The sequence below is a fragment of the Hemiscyllium ocellatum genome, chromosome 26, assembly GCF_020745735.1.
Source record: "Hemiscyllium ocellatum isolate sHemOce1 chromosome 26, sHemOce1.pat.X.cur, whole genome shotgun sequence".
Taxonomy (NCBI): domain Eukaryota; kingdom Metazoa; phylum Chordata; class Chondrichthyes; order Orectolobiformes; family Hemiscylliidae; genus Hemiscyllium; species Hemiscyllium ocellatum.
The window spans coordinates 43,960,127-43,976,324 of NC_083426.1; the positions used below are offsets into that span (position 1 = coordinate 43,960,127).

The 16,198-nt window shown below is 42.8% G+C and overlaps 1 protein-coding gene across 1 annotated transcript in view; it reads right to left on the reverse strand.

The window, feature by feature from the left end:
* Window positions 1–16,198, reverse strand: part of LOC132828229 (synaptotagmin-6-like) — a 300,199-nt gene that overhangs the window by 19,789 nt on the left and 264,212 nt on the right. The window contains exon 4 of the mRNA XM_060845187.1: window positions 7,471–7,591. Within this exon, the coding sequence (XP_060701170.1) occupies window positions 7,471–7,591 (121 nt within the window). The remainder of the gene's footprint in view (window positions 1–7,470; window positions 7,592–16,198) is intronic.

The following is a 16,198-nucleotide window of genomic DNA, read 5'->3' on the forward strand; positions in this document are numbered from 1 at the left end:
AGGCGACTGACTGTGTGGAGTTTGCACGTTCTCCCCGTGTCTGCGTGGGTTTCCTCCGGGTGCTCCGGTTTCCTCCCACAGTCCAAAGATGTGCGGGTCAGGTGAATTGGCCATGCTAAATTGCCCGTAGTGTTAGGTAAGGGGTAAATGTAGGGGTATGGGTGGGTTTCGCTTCGGCGGGTCGGTGTGGACTTGTTGGGCCGAAGGGCCTGTTTCCACACTGTAAGTCTAATCTAAAAAAATCTAAAAAACTATCTGTCAGTTGAATATCCCGCTGGATTCTTGTGTCAGATCCAAGGCAGAAAGCAGTGATCCTCTCAGATCAAGGTCTAAAGATCTGTTCCTTTTAGCACTCCCTGTGGGTCATGGTGGAACAGGGCTGTTCATCTCCCAGTGCCCACAAGTAAGCCTTCAGTCTTCAAGTGACCTCAAATGGTGCTTGGAATGCCAGCCTCTGCACATGGGCCCCCTAACCAGTGTTCATCTCCTCAGGCTACATCATGCTCCTACCAACCAGTCAGGCAGTCAATCCAGCTGGCTGCTGTTTGGATGTTGTCTAAAGCAACTTAAACCTTCATGAGTCCCAGCATCTCTGATTTCTTCACTCACTCCAATGACCCTTACTTCGCCATCCATGAATAGAACAACTTTAATTTAAACTTACATAGCACCTTTTCTATAATGAAACATCCCAAGATACTTTACAAAAACATTATAAAACAAGACATGACTGTGACACATAAGGTGATAATGGTAGATTGATCAATAAGGCATAGGTTTTAAGAAGCTCCTGAAAGGAGGAAACAGATGTAGGAAGGAATTTCCAGAGTATAGGGCCTTGATAGTTCCCATAGAATCCCTACAGTGTGCAATCAGGCCATTTGGCCCAATATGCCTACCCTGACCCATTCCACACAGTATTCCACAAGAGTATTCCACACAGACCCATTCCCCTACCCTATATTTCCCCTGAATAATGCGCCTAACTGACACATCCCTGAACACTATTGGCAATTTAGCATTGCCAACTCACTTAACCCACACATCTTTGGATTGTGGGAGGAAACAGGAGCACCCAAAGGAAATGCACATAGGCGCAGGGAGAATGTGCAAACTCCGCACAGACATGATTTGGAGATGCCGGTGTTGGATTGGGGTGTACAAAGTTAAAAATCACACAACACCAGGTTATAGTCCAACAGGTTTAATTGAAGCACTAGCTCTCGGAGCGCTGCTCCTTCATCAGGTGGTTGTCTCCACATAGACAGTCGCGCAAGGCTGGAATCAAACCCAGGTCCCTGGTGCTGTGAGACAGCACTGCTAACCACTGAGCCACCATGCCACCTTGAAATCACCATGATGCTTCAATTATAATTGTGATTGCACAATTATTTCTTTCTCTCTCGACTGAGTTAAAAATTATACAACATCAGGTTGTAGTCCAACAGGTTTATTTGGAAGCAATTGGACTATAACCTGGTGTTGTATGATTTTTAACTTTGTCCACCCCTGTCCAACATCGGCATCTTCAAATGATCTCTCAACTGAAACATTAGAGCATTTCCAGATTTTTATTATCATACCACAAGAAAGCTGATTATCTGGTCATATTTTCCATTACCATTTGTCAGGAGTTTGATGAGATTATATTGCCTGCAATATGGAACCAGGCCCTTTGGGCCAACAAGTCTACACCGACCCTCCTCAGAGTAACCCACCCTGACCCATTCCCCATATTTGCCTCTGACTAATGCAATTAATACTAAAGGCAATTTAGCACGGCCAATTCACCTGACCTGCACAACTTTGGATTGTGGGAGGAAGCCAAAGCACCTGAAGGAAACCCACGCAGACATGGGGAGAATGTGCAAACTCCACACAGCCTGAGGTGGGAACCGAAACCAGATCCCTGGCATTGTGAGGCAGCGGGGCTAACTGTTGAGCTACCGTTTGCTGTGTATACAGTGGCTGCTGTGTTTGTGTACATTACAACAGTGACTACACGACTAAAGTGCTTCACTAGCAGGACATCAAAGGTATTGTATGAATGAAAATTCCTTCTTTCACTGTTTTATCAATTTGTGTGTCATTCTCTTACACAAGAAATAAGATCCCACTGCACAGCTTCTCAGTCACTGCTGCTTATTTTGTTTTCCCTGCGATGGATAATGAGTTTCAGAATGACATCATGGAATATTCATGGTAACATACTTTCTAGGGATTCTAGGTTTGAGCTGCTTAATGCAAGCAGTAGCAGTGGTTTTCTGAGTAAAGACTTCCATAAATCATGAGTTGGAGTGAGAGCAAATGTCACATCAGCAAACCCATGTTTGTTCTTAATTATGAAAAGCTATTTAGAAAATTTATGCTGATATTTCATCACCGAATCCCTACAATGTGGAAGCAGGCCATTTGACCCATCAAGTCCACACCAACCCTCCAAAGTGCATCACACACAGAGCCACCTCCACAACCTATCTCTATAACCTGCATTTCCCTTAGCCAATCCACCTAAACTGCACATTTTCAGACTGTGGGAGAAACCCAGGCAGACAGAAGGAGAATGCACAAACTCCACACAAAGGGTGGAATCCAACTCCAGGTCCCTGACGCTGTGAGGCAGCAGTGCTGACCACTGAGGCACCATGCCACCATATTTGTGGCCCCATTGGAAAACTTTACTTAAAGCCAGCAGTCAAGAATTCAACCTTGTATCTCTGATGCTGTGCTGTCTGAAGATAGTGGTCGTGGATTAATCCCTACCCATGTAACAAGCTAACTGATCAGCTGAAATGGGTCCAATAAATCAGGATTATTTGGATTGCTCATGTTCAGCAAACTGAGCAAGAGTTTTTCTTTCAAAAAGAAAATAACCTCTTGGTATTTCTGGGCTGTGGCATCTGGTGTTTAACTAATGAAACAAATTCAGTCTTTGTACAACTGACTCTATGAAATCATTAATTTTCAAGCTAACAGGCAATGTTATATTTGATTGGGAAAGTTCCAACCATCACCTGCCCTATCCTCAACACGTCTGTTACTGTTGAAGACTGATTAATAAAATGATTGCTAAACAAAAATGAATGTTGCACCATGCAAATACCAGATGGAGCGAGTAAGCTGGATCTTGGTCCTTTTGCTTTGAGTGTTGCCTAGCGAAACCGACTGCCTAGAAGTTGGAAATCATGGAGGCTTGAGTCCTACCCTATACAATGTACAGTCAACTCTGAAAATGTGCAAACATTTAATTTGGAAGGATGGTGGCTTCAAATCAGAGCTGTGTTACATTATAAAACCCCAACTGCAATTTTTGAATAACTTATTAATGAATTAATTTATTAATTTAAAGGGATTCATCTGGAAAATTATTCAGTCTTGCTCTTCCAGTTAGAGTGAGAACATCATTTGCCCGGGTTAGAGTTTGCAGATATTATCTCCATGGAGCTTGTGCTGTGGGAAGCATGTGTACTTTTTTGAAAAAAACCTTTCTGGAGAGAGGAAGGATAATTCTGAGTTTTATCATGCAGCTACATATTTGAGGTTAATAACTCTTTTAACAAACACTGTTTAATGACAGTGCAAATAATTTGCAGTTCATTAGCTCCAACCCACCCACTGAATAGTCATTATTCAAGTGTGCCCTTTTTATTCGATCAGGTTAATTTCCCCAGTCAAAACTGAAACATAATTTAATGGTTTGTAACAATGATTGGAATTACACCAGCTAAACTTGTCAGTGCACATGAAATTGCAGAAGATTTTTGATTTTTTTTCTTTCAAAGGCTTCTGCGCTTTCTGTCTGTGTGAATGTGGAGCTCTGACCTGCACTCAGATTTGACCCATTTCTGACATAAATGCTAATTTTGTGATTGCATACTGAATTTGCATTGTACAAAAACAAGCTTCCTTAGAGCTGGTTTTGAGAATACAATCACTATTTCCGATCCTTTTTAGAATGAAATAGCAGCAACTTAGAGCAACTACGAAAGAAAAGTCTGCAATACATATTTCAAATGCAGAAACAAAGAAGTCAAAACAGAGCACTTGGAAATGTTCAGAACAGAAAAGTTCTTGTGTAGTGCTCAGAATTTGTAGAGTTTGGGACCAAGTGGACCTCACTGACAAACGGGGTTCTTGATTGGGGTTGTTAATCTAGGCCAATCAAGAATGGCTGACCAATATAACCAGGAGATAATGAAGCAGCAAAAAAATAAACTCAAAGAAACTGAAGAAATAGTGGGACAAAAATCTAGAGAGTTACTTCATCAACTGGAGGAAATTAACTCCAGAATTTGGAATGCGCAGGAGGAACTTAACGTGATGAAGGACTTTAGGTATAGTCAGGAGACATTTCCACTCCCCTTCCCTTTTCCTTTTATATAGGCATTGCCCCACTTGGACCAAGCCTGACAGTGGTTCCATGGTCACATGGAGGCTTTTCCTGCTGTTGGAAAATATTGAATAAAGTTATTTTGTGCATGGTGCTTTTATTGACTCCTGCACTTACACACACACAACACGGGTACTGTGGGGAAAAATAATCACTACTGCTTCAAAAAAAAAGAAAATAAATGTATCAGAAGATTAGGATCTCCTCAGTTGAGGACTGACTCTGAGCTGGGAGAAAGCAGGGCTACCTGTTGTAAGAATGTTCTCTTACAACAAATATCTTGGCTTTGGGGCAAGCATTTCTGCATCATACCTTTATTTGGGAAGTTTCACTCATTTGACTTCACTGTAGAAGACTGTGCCCTGTATGTGGAAAGGATGCGATAATTATTTTCCAGGCAAATGACTTCAGGGCAGACGGAAAACAATGGCATCCATTTCGCACTCTGAACATTCCTCAATGTGGGATGGAGGGGACAGCAGCTGTAGTTTCTGACAGGCCTTCTGACTGTTCTGAGGGGCCAGGTATGTTTTGCTCCTGCCCCAGTTGGGAAGTAACAGCTTTCACAAGATCCACATGTTAATTCCGGACTGTCACCTCCCAAATGTTGTATGTCACAGGGCCTGAACTCACATCAATCTCACCTTACCATACAGCACCATTTCCATAATTCCAGCAGCAAACTTCATCCCTGAATTGAATGATCTCTCTCCTTTAAAGTGGGCATGTGGCTGGCATTGGCGGCCCTGTTGCCATTTCAGTTCCCCCCCCCCCACCCCAGATATGGAAATATCAGGTTTAACCTGTTGTGGAGTCTTCTCCCCATCAGTAACTCCGCTGGAGCTATCCCTATTGTTGCTTGTGGGGTGGTCCTATAATCGAACAGGAACCGGGACAGTTTGGTATCAATCAGCTGTAGGCTGCTTCGTTAAGCCTGCCTTCAACTTTTGGACCTCACTTTCCACTAGACCATTGGATGACAGATGGTATGGAGCTGTCCTTATGTGCTGAATGACACTTGACTTTAGGAAGTATTCAAATACCCTACTGGTAAGTTACATCCCACTGTCCGTGACCAATACTTCCAGGAGTCCGTGTATTATGAATAGTGCTCACGGCTTCTCAATCATCATGCCTGAGTTTGCTGAACAAATCTTATACATGTCCAATCACTTTGAATGGGTGTCCACAATTATCAGGAACTTGAGCCAATGAAAGGACAAGCATAGTCAACATGTAACTGAGTTTGTGGTTTACCTGGCCATTCCCATGAATATGGAGGTGTTGCTGGTGGCACTATGACCACTGCCTCACCAACCATGGCCATCAGACATAACTTCTTGCTGACATCTTCATCTTGGAAACCCCTGGACAACCCTGCTGGAGTTTGGTTAGTATCTGGCAATTACTCAGGACAATTCACCCTTGCTTCCCAGAGTAATATGCTTCCCTTGACGGGATCTGGTCTCACTGGGACCAAAAGGTTTCAATCCTGGTTGGAATGGCCATTTCTGTTTCCCCGATTACCATCAGCTGTTTTAGTTTTGCAAGGACAGGGCCTTTATGCGTCCATAGTCAGATATTGTCTGTGGTGACAGGAAGGGTCACCAAAATGGACTCTTCCAAAGGAAGCACCACCGATGGAGTATCTGTTAGTGGGTGGTGGCTTAAGGCATTCATATTAGTCACTTGGTTCCTGGGTGGTGTTCTGGCTTGTACTTGTACATGCTGAGAATAAGGGCCGAGCGCTGAATTCTGCTGGATACTATGGGTGGCCCCCAGCAGGGGTTTGTGACCTGTTACTGTGACAAATTCTCATCCATCAAGGTGCTGGTCAAACTTCCTCACACCAAAGGCGACCACATGTGATTGGGACCAGGTGGACCTCATTGACTACAAGGTTCTCGATTGGAGATGTTAACCTGGACCAATCAGGAAAGCCCTGGCTGATCAATATAACCAGGAGAAACCCTGTTCCCCCAGTTACTATCCTGCTGAAACACCCACCTCAAAAAGAAATCAAATATAACTAGGAGATTAGTTTCTCCTCAGTTGAGGACTGACTTCAAGGTGGTTGGCCACAGTAAATAAAGTGTGACATGGTGACAGGACACCAGCCTCTGTGCAGTTATTTCAGAATTGTAAAGTATGCTTAGACCTCAAATTTTATTATGAATTGACATCCAGCACAAGCTTTTTTCGTTGACCAACAGTACTCAGTGTTGTCACAATATAAATGAGAAGTGTTCTTTCTGCTATCTATCTTCATTATATTCAAGTTTTATAGTGTCTGGTAATCAAATTTAATAGTGTCCTCTTGCCCAACAAAAATTGTTGGCAATTTCCAGCAATTAATAGTTTTATAATAGCAGTTTTTAAAAAATACTGCAAGTCAGTCTACTTTAAGGCAATGCAAAAGTATCTACAAATTCTGGGATTGAATCATAACACAGGACAATATTGGAGAGACTCACTCCATCTATCAAAGCCAAGCAGGCTCTTTCAGAAGATGCATCCATTAAAATGGAGAAATTAGGGGCAGAAGTAGGCCTTTGGCCATTCACATCTACTTTGCAATTCAATATGATTATGGCTGATCATTCAAGTCATTACCCTGTTCTCGCTTTCTGCCCAGACCCTTTGATCCTTTTAGCCATAAGAACGATATCTAATTCCATATATTGCAACTCCATTATATTGCTGAAAATGTGTTGCTGGTTAAAGCACAGCAGGTCAGACAGCATCCAAGGAACAGGAAATTCGACGTTTCGGGCCAGAGCCCTTCATCAGGAATGAGGAGAGTGTCATGAGGAGAGATTCCTGATGAAGGGCTCTGGCCCGAAACGTCGAATTTCCTGTTCTTTGGACACTGCCCTGACCTGCTGTGCTTTAACCAGCAACACATTTTCAGCTCTGATCTCCAGCATCTGCAGACCTCACTTTTAACTCCATTATATTGTAAATACTGCAGCTCTCTCACTTCATATTGATTGAACAAGCAATCCCATGCCTAGCTGCCAGATTTTAACCTGTACATTGATAAGTACACAGTTTTAGTTTAGAAAGTGGTTCACACTCACCAGAGTAGCCAGTGATGTCCATGGCTTTGAGATTCCTGCATTTGATGACTGTCAGTGTCAGCCGGCCAGCAGTAGGTAGATAGCAGAGAGAGAACATGATTTCTCCCAGATCCACACTTTCCTTTAAAAAATGAAGAAAAGTATCAGAAGATCATGGGTTTAAAAAGGTTTAAATCATGTTAGTCAGATGAAGAAAGTGTCTAATGCAGCAAAAAATCAGGAGAAAGTGAGGACTGCAGATGCTAGAGATTAAAATAAAATTAAATGAAATGCACAGTTGGTCAGGCAACATCCAAGGAACAGAAGAGTTGACGTTTTGAGCATTAGCTCTTCAACCGTCAACTCTCCCGCCCCTTGAATCCTTCCTGACTGGCTCTGCTTTTCCAGCACCACATTTTTTGACCGAGTTGTCACTCACTTTCTCCGAGTTGTCAATCAGCCCTGACTAAACATGCATTTGAGGCCTCTTGGTCCTATTACTATATATGTCTCACCTGGTTTAACAGTAAAGACAAGGGGTGAGAATTCAGGTTGTGAACCGAACGTTTGAACGATCAGAAACAAAAACCGAAAAACCTGCCGAGTTCTGAAGAAGGATCAGTTGAACTGAAATGTTAACTCTGAGTTCTCTGCACAAATGCTGCCAGACCTGCTGAGCCTTTCCAGCAATTTCTGGTTTTGCTTTTGAATTATCAGACTGTGCCAAAGACAAAAAGCCGTCCACTTTGCACAAAAGAAATTGTCCTCTTTTTCTTGCTGTTCTTGCTTGATTTGGACATGTCGGTGTTGGACTGGGGTGTACAAAGTTAAAAATCACACAACACAAGGTTATAGTCCAACAGGTTTTTAACTGGAAGCACTAGCTTTCGGAGCAACGCTCCTTCATCAGGTTGTTGTCCATAATCACCTGATGAAGGAGCGTCGCTCCGAAAGCTAGTGTGCTTCCAATTAAAAACCTGTTGGACTATAACCTGGTGTTGTGTGATTTTTAACTTTTTCTTGCTTGTCTTTTTTTCTCATTTCTCTTTGATTTTACTTAATAGCCTATGCAGGTGAATAACGTCAAATGCCTAATTTACAATGGAGAGAGGAGTTATAGTCAGCATTTACAAAACAGGCTGTGCTCTCTAATTAATCAGAGTCTGCAAGTTTGAAAGAGGACACACACTAAAACAGGAGAAAAATAAACTTTGATCTAGATAGCTCTTATTGCCTCCAGCGATCTCAAAGTACTTTGAAGCAAATTCTTATTATTCGTTGGTAAGGTATGAGCTTTGAGACAAAGCCATTAATTATTTTGCAACTCTAATTATCCTGGAGAAGTTGGTGGTGAGCTGCGTTCTTGAACTGCTATGGTCTGTTTGATGTAGGGACACCTGTTAAGGAAAGAGGAAGGATTTTGATCTACCAATAACGAATGAATAATGATATATTTCGAGGTCACGATGTATGCATCTTGGAAGGGAACTTGTAGGTGGTGGTGGTCCCATGCATCTGCTGCCTTTGTCATCCTAGGTGGTGTTTGGATGGTGCTTTCAAAAGAGCTTTGGCGAGTTGCTGCAGATGTTGTGGATGGTCATCTCAACTTTCACCATTGACCAGTGATAGTTTGCAAATTTAACACTGTGGATGGAGTTCTTGTTGATCATGTTGGTTTCATACTACATACTATAGATCTCTTTGAATGTGTTGGAGTTTCACATGAACATAGACCACTTCAGCATCTGAGGAGTCATGACTGATGCTGAATATTGCACAATCATTAATAAACATTCACACTTTTCACCTTATGGTGGAGGCAAGGTCATTGATGAAACAGCTGAAGAATTATACCTTCAGGCTGAAATGGTTAGCCTTCGAAAGCCAATCATTTTCCTCTACTGTTAGGTCTTCCCCAGTTCCACTGGCTCTAATTTTGCCAGGGCTTGTTGATGTTGGGGATTTGGTTAAACGATGACTTGATGCCAAGAGCAGAAACTCTCAGTTCACCTATGAAATGTAATTCTTTCGTCTATGTTTAGATAAAGCTGAAAGTAGATCAAATTGTTTTGGAGGAACTTAAACTGCTCATTGGTGAAAAGGTTAAGCTGAGTAAGTATTCTCCTCAATAACACTGTCAGTGACACCATCCTTCACTTTGCTGAGTATTGTGACTAGACTACTGGGATGATCGTTAGCTGGATTGCATTTAACGTGTTTTTTACAGGTAGAACATACTCTAGGAATGCCAGTGTTGTAGTGTTGGAACAATGTGGTTAGGGTCACGTCTAGTTGTGAAGCACAATTCTTCCAAACTTCAGGCAGAATGATTCTTGATGAATGGCTTTTACCCGAAATGTCGATTTTCCTGCTCCTTGGATGCTGCCTGATCTGCTGTGCTTTTCCAGCACTACTCTAATCTTGACTCTAATCTCCAGCAATTGCAGTACCCACTTTCACCTACAACCAGGATGGTGTTGGGTTTTTTGGAGGGGGGGGGGGGTGCGGGGTGGGGGGTGAGGTATTTGCTGCATCTAGTGTTGTCAGTCCTTTCTTGAAACTACGTGGAATGAATTGAATTGTCTGAAGATCACACCCCCTGATACTGGAGGCCTTGTGAATCATCCAATCAGCATTTCTGGCTGAACATCATTGCAGCTGCTTCTACCTCATCTTTCACACTGATTTGCTGGGCTGCCTCATCATTGTCAATGGGAGTATTTGTGGATACTCCTTCCCCAGTTAGTTGTTCAATTATTCACCAAAAATCATGACTGGATATGCCGTAACTGGAGAAATTTGGCTTGATACATTGCTTATGGGATCTCTCAGAGATCTTTAACAAGCTGCTTCACTCTTTGGCATTCTGGCCCACAGAGTCTCATGGATGCCCAGTTTCAGTGTCTGGACCTGTTTTGAATGTGTCCCATTTAGCATGGTGGTCGTGTCATACAACACAATGGGGAATAATGTGAAATCAGGATTATGTGACTGTCACTCCTACCAAAGCTATCATCCAAAGATATATCAGCAGCTGATTGATTGGAGAAAACAAATACATTTTCCGCTCTTATTGGTTCCCTCCTTGACTGTGCAGGCCCAGCCTGACAGATATCTCTGTCAAAAGCTGGATAGCTCAGTCAGTCGCAGTTACTGAGATACTCCTGGAGCTGAGCACCAGATAGCATACTGGCTCAGTGGTTAGCACTGCTGCCTCAAAGCACTAGGGACCTGGGTTCAATTCCACTGTCAGACAGTGGGGTTTACACATTCGCCCTGTACTTGTGTGGGTTCCCTCTGGGTGCTCTGGTTTCTTCCCACAGTCCAAAGATGGTGCAGGTCTGGTGGATTGGCTATGCTAAATTGTCCTGAAAGTGTGCAAGTTAGGTGGATTAACCATGAGAAAATGCAGGTTGGTGGGTTCCTCTTTGGCGGGTCAGTGGTAGATTTGATGTGCCAAATGGCCTACTCCACACTATAGGGATTTTATAACCTAAACCCCCTCCTAGAGGCAATTTTGTACCCTCCCCACCCTCAGGGGATGCATTCAATATGGAAGGGTGCTGACTGTTTAATTGAGGCATGGCAACAAGTAACAATAGGTGGATTCCATGCCAGGGTTTGACCTGACGCCATGACACTTCATGGGAATTAACGTTTAAGACTCCTAGGCTTCCTCCCTGACTGGATGCCTTTGTGCTGCCACCTCTAGTGAGTCTTCATTCTGACAGCTCATACCCAGGATGGTGATGGAAGGTTCGGAGACATTGACAGAAAGGAGTGGTTTGCTGTGACCGTGTCTGGTTGAATGGGCTAAGAAATTGCTAGCTGAGTTTTGGCAGATGTTAGTGAGAAGATTGGTGCAAGGTTGGCTCAGTTGGTGTGCCTGTACTTTATCCAGAGCTTAGCCTGATGACCTATCTAACTTTATTCCGAACTGACCATTTTTGGAGCTGTTTGAAATTAATGAGCCTCATTTTGTCACTTCTGTCAATGCTGTGTGTCTGTGGTCTGCAGGCCAAGTGTGTGAGAAATGGCTGCCTCTTTGTTTTATTAAATCTTAAGAAAATAATAAATGCTAGAAAACTAGTTCTCTTTCTCTCTGTTCTCTTGATTTTAACAACTTGTTAAAGCTGGCATAAACACTCGCAAGAATTTTCACAAGGCCCAATATTTCCACTGAGGACTCGTGTGCAACATGTCTTGGACTTGCGTCCAAATCTAAAATACACTGTCAGCTTGAAGTTAACAAAATGTTAATCCACTGGACAAGAGAGGGTATAGCCTCGTTGTTGATATGGCTGGAATATCTCCAATGCAGACCAGATCCTTGGTAATCAGAAAATTGAATGGGAATATGTCATTACGAATGGGAATATGCATAAGTTTTGCATCCCCACCTCTGGAATATGAATTCCAGTCAACTCAAGAGGATGCCAAAGGAGAAGTGATTATCACTACATCCATCTGACCCAGCATCAGTAAACCATCCTGACCTGCTACAAGTCATATATCTACTTATTCTGACACCAATGAGTGTGAATTGTTGCCTTGTTGCATATCATAACGCAGAACCATTACAGCGCCAAAGGAGGCCATTCAACCCTTCATGTCTGTACAGAATTTTGGAATGAGCTATTCATTTAGTGCCACTTCCCTGCCTTCACTTTACATTTCTTTTTAAATAATAGCCTAATTCCCATTTGAGGCTTTCAATTGAGTCTGCCTCCAGTCTACCCTCCCAGCCCAGTTACACTCTCTTCCACCCTCCTCCAACGGGCAGAAGATGTAAAAGTTTGAAAACACGTACCAACAGATGCAAGAACAGCTGCTACCAGACTTTTGAATATATTGGAGTTGATCTTTCTCTGCACCTTCTCAGTAGCTGTGGACACTATATTCTATATTCTGTCCTATTATCCTGTTGTACTTACGTAAGATATGATTTTCCTGGATAGCACGCATAACAATACTTTTCACTGCATCTCGGTACATGTGACAATAATAAATCGAATTGAATCAAATCAAATACCCTCAAGCAGTGAATCCAGACTCTAACTACTCACTGCATGTTTTCTCATGACATATTTGCACCTTTGACCAATTATTTTAAATCTGAGCTCCTTGTTCTCAGTCCTTCCCCAAGTACTCCATCCAGACATCTCCTGATATAGCTGCAACAGAGCTCCTCTGAGCCTTCTCTTTGTCAAGATAAACAGAACTAACTTTTCCAAACTATTAATTTTACAGGGCAGCAAGTTTCCTTCCCGGAATTAATGAGCTAGATGACAATCCAGTGATCACATTCTCACTTTGGCTAAGACTGGATCCTTTTTCCAGGTTTAGTATGAGGTATCATGGGTGAGATTAAACCTCATGTTCTCATGACCTCATTAGTATATTTAGTTTACTAATCCCTATTCTGCTGTGCCACATGTTAAGCTGGTAGTCATTGCTGAAACTTTCATTCGCTAGCCAGGAAGATCTCACAAGCAGCAACATCAGTTACATCAATTGCAGTAACACTGATTGACAGCCAGGTGTTAGCCAGATAAGTAGTACAATGAGATATTTTTCTGTTTTCTTTTTCTGTATCAACCTAATAGGGCAGAAGGATGCCTTAGGTAATTTTTTTTCTGATAGATAGCTCCCACCAATAGTACAATAGACTGGCAGCCGAGATTCCATAATTCAGTATTTGTATTGGAGGTTTCAACTCTTATCTGATTGAGGCAAGAGTTCCGTTGTTGGTCTATGATTTGACACAGTAAGTATTGGGGTATCGCGTGATGGCAGGGAGTATATGACAGTATGTCAGTAAAGGAGATGATGGGAAATAGGGACAACACACACACACACAAACACACACACATACATACACACACACACACACAAACACACACACACACACACACACACACACACACACACAATACTGAGGGGCTGGGCAGGAGATTGTGACATCACACAGGTGGATTTGTAAGCTTGGTTACCCATAGTGCACCAGCAGTCATCTTCCTTCATCACTGGCACTAAATGTCAAATCAATAAATTTTCAAAACACGTAACACAGACCCTAACAGCTCTCTCCTGTCTCAGTAATGAATGCAGCATTCAGTGAGTCACTGAGTGATATAGACAGAGAAACAACCCCATTTCAATCCCTGGTGTTGACTGAACTAACTGGTCAGTAATTAAGCTTGGCTGCAGAAAACATCAAGTGAATGCTACTGGAAAGGACGTCTATGTAACTGCAGAGAAAGGACAGAAGTGAGCTTCTAAGATCTAATATCACATATCTAATAATGTTCACTGTCCAGAGTGAGATATAAATGATGTCAACTGAATTGAGGTAAATACCATTACTGCTAACTATTAGAATGAGGAGAGGAATTAATTTGAATTTCACAATACAATATGTATGGGAATATATATGGGAAATATATATTGGGCAGATGTATAAGAAAGATTTAAAACTGTTAGCTAAGAGATAGATAACATTTGGTACAAATTTACTCTTTATTTTAGATATTCATTGTCTTCAACATCATTGGATCCTCCCTATATACCACTACTAAGTCTTTCTATTCAGGAGCCCAGCTCAGAGTGATTTGGCAATATGACCTGGGCCCAGAATATGAAAACCCAATGTTAAATGAATCAGAGAATATATCTATACATACCTCTCAACATTCACTTTTCCAATCTTTCAAATGTGGAATGTGTAGTCCCTTCAGTGGACATTCTGTTCTGCAGAGCCAATGACGGCAACTATAAAATTAATCAAGGAATTTCTGTAATGGGGTCAAGTAGGTTCCAAGGCTCCACCATCTTTCTTTTGACAGGTGGGTGAATAAATGAAAAGATCTCAATCAGATCTCCGAATTCCTAGAACCTGGCAAATTAATGGGAGTGGTGAGTTCCAACCTAATAGCAGCAAGTTCCAACCAGCAAGTGCTCCATGAAAATGTGTTCTTTCATCATGGCAATGTACCTGGACAATTACCACACTTTAACTAAACACAGCCTTGGTTTAAGAAATGTAAGTGTTCCAGATTGCTCAGGAGCTCACCAAGTTGCTATGATGTCCAGTTGCATGTCTTCAGCCTGGGCTCCAAGAGATTTCTAGTCCTGAGCACTGTAACAGCCTTTAGTTGAGGCAGAGTCACCATCCACATCCATACTGCTACAAGCTGTTGGAAGTACCACTGATAGGAACACTAAACTAACTAAACAATCATACTATACAGGCACTAAGAGTGATAAATAACTTGTAGACGCTTGTGTCAGTGTGTGGAATTGTGGACCAACACCCTGGGGGACTGGGTATGAAACATTAAAGTAAGTTGGAAGTGGAATACTCACCACCTTCCAACTGCCAGGGCATACTGCTCAAGTCAAGGAAAGTGGTGGATGTCAGTCCTGCTCTGAGACTAGTTTTGCCACTTATGTGCCCACTTCCCATTATTTTACCAGTGGCCTATGGGCACTCTGCCATGTGCAAGTCAACAATAGCAATACTTACTTGAATATCTTTGGATAGGTGCAAGTTATTCAGGTTTGAAGAGGCTGTCACAGATGCTGGACATGGTTTTTAATTCAGAGGATGAGTGAACTTCCAGCTAAAGCCTTCTTCAGTGAGTTCCCACTGATGGCGTGTCAATGTAATAAGGAAATTAAAGTACTTGTGATATACAAAGGAAATGATATTGTGTTTAGGAATGAGGAGATGCTCTAGTTACTGGCTACAGGTTGATAGGCCCTGAAACTGGGAGAATTCTGCAATCTCTACAAACCCCAGAGTATTGATCTGCTACAATGACATGACAGATTTGGTTCAATTGGTTGCATCTTATCTTGGAATCAGAAGTTCTGTGTACGAAACGTCTCGCACATGGTCTTGGCCAACAGCTCAGTCCAGAACGGAGAAAGTGCTGCATTGACAGAGGTACCATCCAGATGTCAATATGTTAAATAGAGATCCCACTGACCCTTCCAGCTGATCAGACTATGTTCCAGGACATTGCTTGAGCTGCAGTTCTCTTGGCATTCTGCCTCATTTCCAATCCCTTAGCTAACAGCACTAAACCAAATCATCCGCCGACATTTCTGCCAACTCCAAAAAGACCCCACCACCAGGGATATATTTCCCTCCCCACCCCTTTCCGCCTTCCGCAAAGACCGTTCCCTCCGTGACTACCTGGTCAGGTCCACGACCCCCGACAACCCACCCTCCCATCCTGACACTTTCCCCTGCCACTGCAGGAACTGTAAAATCTGTGCCCACACCTCCTCCTCACCTCTATCCAAGGCCCTAAAGGAGCCTTCCACAACCATCAAAGTTTTACCTGCCCATCCACTAATATTATTTATTGTATCCGTTGCTCCCGAAGCGGTCTCCTCTACATTGGGGAGACTGGGCGCCTCCTGGCAGAGCGCTTTAGGGAACATCTCCGGGACGCCCGCACCAATCAACCACACCGTCCTGTGGCCCAACATTTCAACTCCCCCTCCCACTCTACCGAGGACATGGAGGTCCTGGGCCTCCTTCATTGCCGCTCCCTCACCACCAGACGGTTGGAGGAAATGTCTCATAGCCGCCTCGGAACACTTCAACCCCAGGGCATCAATGTGGACTTCAACAGTTTCCTCATTTCCCCTTCCCCCACCTCACCCTACTTCCAAACTTCCAGCTCAGCACTGTCCCCATGACTTGTCCTACCTGCCTGTCTCCTTTTCCACCTATCCA